The 11,100-nt window shown below is 45.0% G+C and overlaps 1 protein-coding gene across 1 annotated transcript; it reads left to right on the plus strand.

Annotated features, from left to right (window-relative positions):
• Positions 1–10,006: 10,006 nt before the first annotated feature.
• On the plus strand, positions 10,007–10,629 carry LOC112826531 (adenylate kinase isoenzyme 6-like). Its single transcript, XM_025874693.2, has one exon. The coding sequence runs from the start codon at positions 10,038–10,040 to the stop codon at positions 10,554–10,556; it is 519 nt and encodes a 172-aa protein (XP_025730478.1). The 5' UTR covers positions 10,007–10,037; the 3' UTR covers positions 10,557–10,629.
• The last annotated feature ends 471 nt before the right edge of the window (positions 10,630–11,100 follow it).

Genomic DNA, 11,100 nt, shown 5'->3' on the forward strand with positions numbered 1-11,100 from the left:
TATGACTTTGGACTCAAAGTGAGGTCCACAGACCAGCAGCCCAGGTGTCTCTCCTGGAGCTTGTTAGAAACATAGACACTCTGGACCCCTAGAATTGGAAGCTGCTTTTTAACAAGATTCCTGGCAATTTTCCTGCATGTGCAGTTTGAGATACACTGAGCCCACGCTTTCTGACCTCAAGGGTTGCACTCCTCCTGGCACAAAACACCCAGCACTATGAAAGCCTGGACCAGCCTCTCACCCTTCTGGATCCCCTCCCATGAATTAAGGGTAGTCTCTGAGTTTGCTAAATGTCTGGCTGTTCTGATGGTTGATTTAGGATTTGTGAGAGGTGGCCTTGGGCTCAGCTCTGGGTAGATAGACCTCCCACTCCAGTGAATGAGCCCCCATGTTGACTATTTCCAGGCTGATCCTTCAGACCCACAGGCAGGAACCATCCCACAGACACATGGCTAGTGAAGACCCCCAGGCCTCTTGATCACCGCTCAGTTCTGGGCCTTAGTCCTCTCTGAACCATGTATCCGTCAATGAATATTGTCAGAAAGACACACATTTGGGTTGTGTTTTGGTGTTTGATGGTAGCAGAAATAGGATTTCTAGGTCTTTCAGGGTCAGCAATGTCAATCCCAGAGGCCACACTAGGAAGTAGTTTGAATACATGGAAAGTTGCCTGGAGGCCCAGGGGGCAGTGGAAATACAGCATCATTGGTGCTTTTTCTTTTTCAGTCTGAATGGGGAGAGGCCCTTCTTCTGTCCTAGGCCAGAGACTTGCTGCTACTAAAAGGGACAGCAGTCACTCACCTCCGTGGAGGATGATGATGAGCATTTTAGAATCAGCCAGAAAAGCAAAAACCAGCTGGCTGTCAGCAGAGAACCTCCTCTCATCCCATGCCCTAGTGAGGACTTGATGGGAGACTTTGGCCCCTGTGATGGTTTATTTTTCTTCAGTGGCCTGGAGCTCTGAACTATAGGATCTCACAGGCAGAAGAGACTTGGAGACCTACACCCCCTATGGCAGGGGCAGCTCCTAGTTAGGAGCTGTCACGTGAGAAAGCTCCCTCCTAAAGTGTTTGAGGTACAGCAGTGGGTGGCCACACTGACAGACCCAGTGAAAAGCAGGGAGAGGTCTGCTCCTCCTGGGTGAATATCTGCTTGGGACCCCCAGGTTCAGGTCCATGGAGAGGCAGGCCTGCCCATGTTTGATCAAATTGACAAGATCTCAGAGTCCAGGTGTAGTTCTACCTAGCTGTGGTGAGGACCGAGGACCACAACCCAACACTGGTTGTCAGAAATGGTTGGACACAGTTCCGTGGCGTGACCTGGCCTGGCAGCCTGAGCCACAGCATAGCTGTGGGCCAAAGAGCACTAGCTGAGGATGGGGAGGGGAGCCCCAGGAGCCAGAGATTCCTGGCACTTAGGACATTCTTCCCATCCCTATTTCTCCCTGTGGTTTCCTCTTCCTAAATGGATTCTGTCCTGATTCCTTTTGGCTAATATCTTGCATGCTCTTCTCTTTCATGTCTCTCTTTTACCAGCTACCTAACCAGCCAGAAATGCTCTCCCTTTTTGGGGCCCTTTACCCACCATCTATGTTTCACACACTTGAAGGCTTGGTTCAAGTCCTAGCCCCCCCTTGAACTTGTCCCAGGGCTCCAGCCCTGGAGCTCTGCTTCTTTGCCTCTGAGTGCCTCCCTCTGTCTTAGTGGTGTTCAGTTTCCCATGTGTTGGTCACCCCAACACGACTGTGTGGCTTCAGGGTTAGTGGCTTTGTCTGTAGAGTCAGTTACATTCATGAAGCATTTCTGGCTCACCTGGTACCCTGTACGTGCAAAGCAGTGTGCTAAGTGGTGTGTGTGTGTGTGTGTGTGTGTGTATGTGACACACTCTGCCTTTAAGGAACTTAAAGTCTAGAAGGAAGGGTAAACCATGGCACAAATGGCTAAAGTGGGAATATGATGAATAGGAGAGACAAGACAACATGAAGATTCAAAGGAGAGAAAGATTGGGAAAGGGGTGGAGAATTGCTGCATGGAGCCAGGGACCTCTGGGCCAGGTCTTGGAGAGTGAAAAGAGCTTCAACTGGAGTGAGTAGACAGAGGGAGGAGGGACCTTCTGGGAAGAGAGCTGCTTGTGCAGAGGCACAGAGGGTGCAGGCTGTTCTGGGGAAGCAGAGTCCCCTCTGGCGCTGAGGCCTTCAGTGTGGCACAGGAGGCTGGGGCTTGCCGGCATGGCCTGGCCTGCCTTTCTGTGCTCCAGGAGGTCAATGGAACCAGGCAGGGAATGTGGCCCACTGGGGATCCCCCCTGAGGACTCAGCAGTGATGGAAGATGGATGTGGAAGCTCTGTGCTATGGCTATACCTAAGTTCTCATGGCCCCATCCCAAGCACTTCTCACCCCTGAAGCCAGGCTCCCCAGTAAAGCTGTTGGGGGCATTAGGCCTGGACCACAGCACCCAGTGACCAGCGCCCTGAAGTGAAAATGAGGGATAGACTCAGTGATGGGAATACACGTCAATTTTCTCAACCTATATGATTTTATGTTCCCTCACCCCAAAGAATTGCAGATAGAAATCTGCACAAGCCAAGGTCCCGGCTCTGAAAGAAATGTGGGTATTACCCAAAAGAAGTATGTCATAAAACTGAGCACATGCTCCAGGCCTGGTGGCCCCTGAGACACCCACTCTTTCCTACTAGGAGTGAGCAGATTAACATGGTTGTGTTCTCTGTGGAGAAGGCACTCCTACAGATGGCCACCGCAGCATCCTGTGTGACTCAGTGTCTCCCCAGGCTGGGCCAGCTCCCTCCTGCATATACACTGCCATCTGTCACCTGGAGGAGCAGGGACAGCTCCCACTCCAGGTCTTCAATCCTCTGAGCCAAGTGGGCTCTTCTCACTCCCAGCATCAGGGTCTGCTCACTCTTCAGGGCCCAGGGCCCTGGATTCTCTCCATCTGGGCCACTTGCCTCTGCTGGATAGGGTCTGTCTTCCTGCCACACACAAGGGAAGATGCTGGGAACCTCCTGAAAAAGACACACACAAAAAAAGAGATGTGGCCCCTGAGAGTTGTAAACTCACCCTTTCCTGAATCCAGCATGTGACGTTGGCAAGACTCTTGTCACTCTGACAGTCTCTAGGCATTACCACCCATCTAAATACTTAGGAAGATGCCAACAACAGTTACCTCCAGAGACTACCTCACAATTAAGTAATAAAGACATAGTGTTCCCTGAGTTTATGTTGCTACATTAATGCACAACAACAACTAATTATATCATTACATAATCATCATGGTTAATAATCTGGAATAATTATTGAATAATTAAATCTTGCTGCATTTTATAGCCCCTCAGCTCATCCTGTTTTTTTCTCCTTCCTTAATACTAGAGATATTTATATAATGTCTCTTTAATCTTGAAGTATCCCTGTTACTTTATCCTCTCCAAATCATCTGAGCCCCTCAATGCAGTCAATGATAGGTCCCTGTGCCAGATCCCTCTGCAGTGGGACTGACATCATAGCTGCCTATCTGAACTGGAGGGTGGTTGCAGAGAGAGACCCCATAGCTTAATGTGATTTTTTTTGGGAAGAGTCTAGATGAAGCTCAGGGAAGGAACAATAGACACACTGAGGAAAGAACACATGGGAAGTTGGCATCTGCATTTGGGTTTCATGAGGAAGACCCACCTTGGGGGTTCAGGGAAACTTTTGGGCCTCAGGAGACAGTTCCTGCAGCCCTGCTGGGAAGGGCATCTGTGCATTTCATGGCTGTTACACAGCCTCTGCTGTGCCTTTGTTTGTACCCAAGATAAATTTTCCTTTAGTCATTTGTGAGCACAGGTGCCCTTTCTTGTTTTTGACTTAAGAGGGAAGTCAGCTTGACCAAGAAGAACAGATTTTCCAGACCTCCCAACATTAAGGCCCAGGCACATACAATATTCTCATGGAACTCTCTATATTTATGGAGCATTGCAATGCCCCAACCCTGTTTCTCCTGGGTCCTCACTCCCAGGGCCCTTCCTAGTTGAAGAGGGGATTCCTTGGTGACACAGATATCCTGGCACAGGTGCCCACTCTGGGAAGCCTGGTGAGAGGAGGTGTCTATGCATGCTCCTCCACCACCCAGGGCATTGTCTGTGTTTAGCAACTCAGTAAGGCAGGGAGTAGGGTGAGATGACGGAGGCACTGGTTTGGGTGCAAAAGTTAAAGAGTATGCCAAAAAACTCAGGTCAAGAGCAATGGTATTTTAATGCAGTAATAAAAATCTCCAAGTGGCAAACTAAGGCCCACAAGTTCGCTGCCTGCTTTGGTGAATAGAGTTTTATTGAACTCAAGCAGATACACCTGAATCATCCCTCTGTCTCTTGTCTTTGTCCACTCCAACCTTCCCTATGTTGACACCTCCAGAAACCCAAGTTGGAATGGGGGAGCAATCTAGATGACTGATGCATCTCGTGGAAAAGTCCCTGTTCCAGAACCATGTGCTACTGGTTAAGCTGCATCTGAACAGCTATTTTTATTGCTCCCTTTTCATGCTCTTCCTCAGTCTTTCCAGGCCATCAATTTACTTAAAGACCTGCAAACCCAAGCTGATTGAGTGGGCTTCCCTGTCTCTAAGAGTACTTGCCAAATCAAACAGCAAAACCAAATTTTGGCTAATGGGCTTTCTGGTCAGAACTGGTTGTTCTGGTCTCAACCCCTTCTTTGGAAGACTGTGAGACCCAGCTGTCTGTGGGCACCTCAGGAGCTGAGGAGGAGGTCTGCTGGGCTTACCGCAAATGCATTGCCTTCACTTGGGAGCAGTTGTCCTGGTTTGTCTTTTTCCTTCTGGATCTCTAGGGCTTGAGCAGTGAGCTGAAAGAACTCCTCATTCAGCTTATCCAAAGTATCTTCCACCTGCCATATCTTTCTCTAGAAACAAGGGACACATGGTAAAGGTTGTTGTGGAGGGATGCACAGGGGTCACAAAAGCAAAAAGCAGGACACCTAATCCAGGTAGGTGTGACCAGGGGGAACTTTCTTGAAGAGGGCACATCTCAGCTGAATTTTAATGATAAACAGGAATTAGCTGGTGGACAGTGGAAGAAGGGCATGCTAGGCAAAGGGAACAGCATATATGAAAACATAGAGATATGAGAGAGAAAGGGAACATTCATCCATCTGTCAGTCCATCCATCTGTCCAACCACTCATAAGTAAAGAAAGATTTATTGAGCACCCAGTATGTGTCAATCCAAAGACTAGTTCTGAAATTCCATTAGTGAACTTCCATGGGGTTTACAGTCTATCAAGAATGGCAGACCTAAAACAAGGAATTATGAGTGATGAATGTTACCTGTGGGTTGCTGTAGGAAGGGTGCTACAGGAAGTAGTCCAACTTCAGTCAGTTTGGTGGTAGCATGGAATTTATTTGGAAAAGTAGAAACAGATGATGCTGGAGAAATGGAGGTGATGTGGGGGCTAGAGACAGTGGGCCACAAAGGGCCTTGTGCACTAGTCTCAGCTACCATGGCAGAGATTTTCTTATTAGAATTCAATTTGTTGGGAGTGTTGTGTGCTCAGCTGAAAAACTGCTTATTTCAGACTCTCTTGTAGATTGAGATTACCATATGACTAAATTTTGGCCAATGAGATGTAAAAGAAAAGGATGGATTTTAGAAAACCTCTTTAAAAAGAGAGCTGACTCAGTCAGCCTGTGCCCTTTTACCTTCCCTCCTTTCCAGCAGCCATCTTGTGACCACAGGGACCATGAAGATGAAAGTCATGTGCTAAAGGTTATGAAGCGGAAGGATAGAAAGATCCTAGAGTTTGTAGATCACAGATGCTGATGGGTTTGCTTTTGAACATGTTACATTTAAGCCATTTGTGGGGCATACCCTCAGGTAATACAACATCCAATTGTCTGGTCAACTTGGCTGTCATGGAAAGTTCACCTCTTGCTCCACACATGAAATGCCAAATAAAATACAAATACAAATGCAGAACCACATTTCAACAGGAGCTCTCTTGACACCAGAAATGAAGAGACAAGTTTGTGGTAGGAGGAAGTTGAAGGCACATGGCATGTAGGTATTTTTTCTTAAAGGCTGAGGTGTTAACTGCCATCTTGGGCAGGTGTTGAGGTCATGAGGCCATTTATGGTGAGAACTGGTCCCTGGCTGCCTGAGTAAAGTCTGGACTCAGGAAGTGGCTCTCTATTCTCTGAACTTGAATTAAAAACCTACATCTGGACTGAGCACATGGCCCATTGCTGAGCAAGCTTGTTGCTCAGGGCTGAGGTTGGAACAGATTTGATGTGAGAAATTGGAACCACGAGGTTGAGCACACTGTAAGAGGCCAGATGAGAGAGAGATGAGGGATGTGGAAACTGACTTCCCAAGAGAACTGGAAGCAACAAACTCCATAGTGTGTAAGTGGAGACAATCACAGTTGCCCCACAGGGTGGCCTGCACAGAGGACAATCTCCCTGAAGATGACTTGTGGAGGAAAACACAAAATATGGAAGGAAACCCAATGGCACAAAAGTGAGCAGACTTGAGGAAAATACCCGCAAGAAATTAGAGATAACAGTGAGATCTGAGCATGACTGTCATATAAGCATGTTGAAAGTGTGAAGGAAGAGGGACACCTGGGTGGCTCAGTCAGTTAAGCATCTGACTCTTGATTTCAGCTCAGGCCATGATCTCTCATGGTCATGAGACTGAGCCCCAGGTGGAGCTCCTTGCTCAGCAGGGGGTCTGCTTGAGATTCTCTCTCTCCTCTCCCTCTAACCCTTCCACAACATGTGCATGCACTCTATCTCTCTTTCTCTTTCTAAAATAAACAAATAAATCTTTAAAAAAATGTGTGAAGGAAGACGAAGGAATAGAATCCATAAATCAAGCACAGGAACATTATGGAGAAAAATAAATCTAGAAATGAAAACATATGAAGAGAATAACAATGTGATTGATGGCTTACATATAGACCCAACTGTAGTGAGTTTGTAGAAACTTGTGAGGAAATTATCTGGAATATGGGACCCAGAGGCAAATAGATGGGAAACATAAAGGAGAAGTGAAGAAATACAGAGGTAGAAATTTTAAGTGTTGTCTAGCAATATCCATTAGTAGATGGTGCTTTTTGTATATACATTTTTACAAGTGTCTGTATTGTGTGTTCATTTTGCCTTCTCATTGGACACCAAGATGCCTTCCCGACCTGTCAGTTCCTTGAGCAAGGGAAATGGATTTGACATGTCTTTGGATCCCTACCTCTACCCTCACACTCAGTCCTTCTTCTGTAAATGTTGGTTGAAAAATAAGGGAATCAGGGCAAGATCTCCTTCCCCTTCCTCATTTGTGTTTCTGAATGAGATCAGGCAACATGATACAGAAGAAAAAGCACAAGTTTCTGATGTGGATAGAATGGGATTTGAAACTCTCTTGGGCAAAGTTACCTCCCTCTCTGAGGTTCAGCTTCCACAGCTGAAGAGTCAATGGGTCTGTCTCAGAGGGCTGCTGTGAGGTTCATATGGATGTTCTCTGTGAAAGCAACCAGCACAGGCCTGGTTCATAGGAGGCTCTCAACAAATAACACCTTTTCTTTCTGCCCTTCTTGGTCACTGATGTGACTCCCTGTGTATTTGGCAGAGAGAAAATTAATCATGGCTTAGTGTGTGGGGATAATGGTTAAAATCATTACCATCCAATTTGGATACCAACAGCTTCCCATGTCATTTAACTCCATTATGTCATGGATTGTCACAGTGTCTGCTGTTTTACCTTCATGAAGAAGGAAAGGGGAAAAATGTTCTTTCCATAGAAAGAATTTCCCAATCTGTGTCCACCCTGGGGTGTGTGAGGGAATAGTGTCAGTGACATCCGTAGGAGTTGCTATACCCTTATAGTGGTGGCACTTGTTTTAAGTGAATGAGCAGAAACTGTAATCTCTGAAGATGGCTTATGGACAAAACATTATGTTTCATAGGCTTCTTTCCCATTTCCATTCCCCCAGCAGATCTGTTCAAGTATCTTTGATTAAAAAGAAATGAAAAACAAAAATATGCCAGAACAAAAGAATCTCCCAACTTTCATTTTTCTCATTGTAAAAGGTAACCCTGGCTCACTGTAGAATATTAGTAAATATAACATTTAAATATATAAATGAGTACATTAATATCATGATAACCCACCGAGGTGGACCACACTGAGGCCCCGGCTTCTTTGCCTTCTCTGGACCTATGTCCTTCACCACGTTCTTCTGTAGTGCCCTCCCACTGTGTGTGGGCTTTTTTTCTCATAGCTTGAAGCTGAGCTTCACCATCCGGCTTCTTTTGGCCATTAATATAGGCAGAAGTCACCTGGTGCCAGTTTTGAGCCTGGGCCTCAAGAGGCCTTTTGTGATTCTGTCAGTACTATAGAAGGACATGTCCAGGCTAGCCTGCTGTCCCTGGGAGAAGGAGGAGAGACCCTTGACACACAGTTGCCCCAAAACAGTGTCTCAGGGAAGCCCAGTCTGGACCTGGGGCCCAGGTGAAATGCAGACACCCTGTGAGATCCAGAACTACAGGGCAGGCCCAGAGCAAATTAGCTGAACCCCCAGACATAGGAGCAATAAATGCTTATTGTTCTTTTTTGCTGAAGATTTGTATTGTTAGTCCTGCAGCAAAAGCTAACTAATAGTAATCATTCTTACATTTTGGGCCTTCTCATTTCAGTTTCTCTCTCTCTCTTCCCTCAAGCTAGTCTCACTACTACTTTTATGGCCCTCTCTTTCTGTTTTTCCCATGTGTCTTTTTGAGAATATTTATACCCACATATGAAATCATTCCACATGTGCAATTCCCTGTCTTCATCTTGTACCTTAATAACATTGAAAATTCTCTATAACCTTCTTTTTGTAAAGGCATTAATGTCTCATGATAGAGCTCTACTGTAATTTAGGTAAACCCTTATATTATCAGAAATTTAGATCATCTCCATTTATTTTTATAATACAAAAAATTTCAATGTCCTTGTTTCCTCGTATTTGCCTGTATTTAAATTTTTTTCCCGTTAGAGAGATTCTTAGGATTGGAGATACTGAGTGGACTGAATATTTTAGAGATTTTTGACACAAAGTGCCAGATTGCTTTCCAGCAAGGTTTTAACTTTTTATTCTCAATCTGCTGAATGTGGGAGTGTCTATCTCTTTCATCCTCACAAATACTTAGTATTTTAGTTAAATGTTTTAGGTAGATATAAAAGGGCATCTAGTTTGATTAACATTTCTCTGATTCTTGAACATTTTTCATATAATTTTACATGTTGGTATTTCCTTTCTCTTAGGGCCATTTACATATTTTTTTCTCATAGAGCAAAAGTATCTGTTGATGGTAAATTTGACCTAGAGAATCCTGTTTTACATTATTATGTGATCATACCTACTTTTGTTTTCCTTCGGGATTTTTTTTCATTGTTTTGAAGATTCTTTTAAACTTTCACAGGCTCCCACCTCTTGCCCTTATGGATATTATAGATGTAGGGGCCAGGGACAGTTCCCCACCAAGCCCAGCCATCTTGTCATGGAGATTATGCCAAATTTAAAACAATCAAGGCCCAAAGGACTTGGCCTTCCCCCGCAACCACCTAAAATAATTCAGATAGAGGAACTGCTCCAGGAAGAGAGCTGTCACCATAGAAAACTACCCTGTAATATGAACTAGGTGTGGTGGACAGGGAAGAATGGAGCAAGGCCTGTTGCAACAAAATCCCCTCTATGTCCTGTTATTTCTGGATGACCCAGCAAACATTGGTTGACCAAACATTTACTCTTTTTCTTCTTCCTGTGGATCCCATTTCTTCCTTTGAATTCCCTATCCCCTTCTCCTTAGTTCAGGATATACCTCATTTTGTCCGACTGATTTTAGAATCTCATGTCTGTGTGGATTCTCCATATGTATGAAATTAAATTTGATTTTCTCCTGTTAATCTGTCTCATGTCAATTTAATTCTTCGTCCAGCTAGAAGAATCTTGAAGGATGGTGGGCCTAGACGCCCGGAGCCAGCGCGGTGAGGACCATGTTGCTCCCGAACATCCTGCTCACCGGTACACCAGGGGTTGGAAAAACCACGCTAGGCAAAGAACTTGCATCAAGATCAGGACTGAAATACATTAATGTGGGTGATTTAGCTCGAGAAGGGCAGTTATATGATGGCTATGATGAAGAGTATGGATGCCCCATTTTAGATGAAGACAGAGTAGTTGATGAATTAGAAAACCAAATGAGCGAAGGTGGAGTTATTGTTGATTACCATGGTTGTGATTTCTTTCCTGAACGCTGGTTTCATATAGTTTTTGTGCTGCAAGCAGATAACAGTGTATTGTACAAAAGACTTGAAACAAGGGGTTATAATGAAAAGAAACTAAAAGACAATATTCAGTGTGAAATTTTTCAAGTTCTTTATGAAGAAGCATTAGCATCCTACAAGGAAGAAATAGTACATCAACTGCCCAGCAATAAACCAGAAGATCTGGAGGATAATATCAATCAGATATTGAAGTGGATTGAGCAGTGGATCAAGGATCATAGCTCCTGACTTACAAGACTGGCCACTTTACAACCACTCTTGTTATATCCCTGCCATAATGAATAAATTGTCCAGTTATCAGTAAAAAAAAAAAAAAAAAAAAAAAAAAAAAAGAATCTTGAAGGATATAGAAAAAATTATTTCCTCCCCTACATAGATAATCAGTGAACACTTAAAGAGTGATTTTCTTGACCAATATTCTCCGATCCTAATTTCTTTTTCCACAAAATATCCCTCCCAGTCATGTTTTCTCCACCCCTGTGATTTCTGAGCCCCAGAGTCACATACAGTGTGTAGGTAACAAGCAGGGCTGAAAGATGGGACAGTTGAACAGTTCAGAATCCTTGGAGGAGGCAGAGGCCCAAAGCACTTCCTGAGGTGAAGAGGACCTTGGTCACAGAGTCAGACTCCTACCTGCAGCTCAGGAAAGGCTCCGTGCCTGTGTACAGCCCTGAGGATCCACAACCTAGAACCTGGGCTCATGGTATCTCCTTTGGTAGCACACTGAGGCAGCTGTCCAGGTCCCAGGTCCTGCTGGGAGCTGGGAAAAGGG

Source organism: Callorhinus ursinus, unplaced genomic scaffold (genome assembly GCF_003265705.2).
Source record: "Callorhinus ursinus isolate GAN/ISIS: 27379988/994484 unplaced genomic scaffold, GSC_fseal_2.0 scaffold7, whole genome shotgun sequence".
Taxonomy (NCBI): Eukaryota; Metazoa; Chordata; class Mammalia; order Carnivora; family Otariidae; genus Callorhinus; species Callorhinus ursinus.

Excerpts from the sequence above, each read along its gene's own strand:
- LOC112826531 (XM_025874693.2), top strand. The coding sequence starts at position 10,038 with ATGTTGCTCCCGAACATCCTGCTCACCGGTACACCAGGGGTTGGAAAA.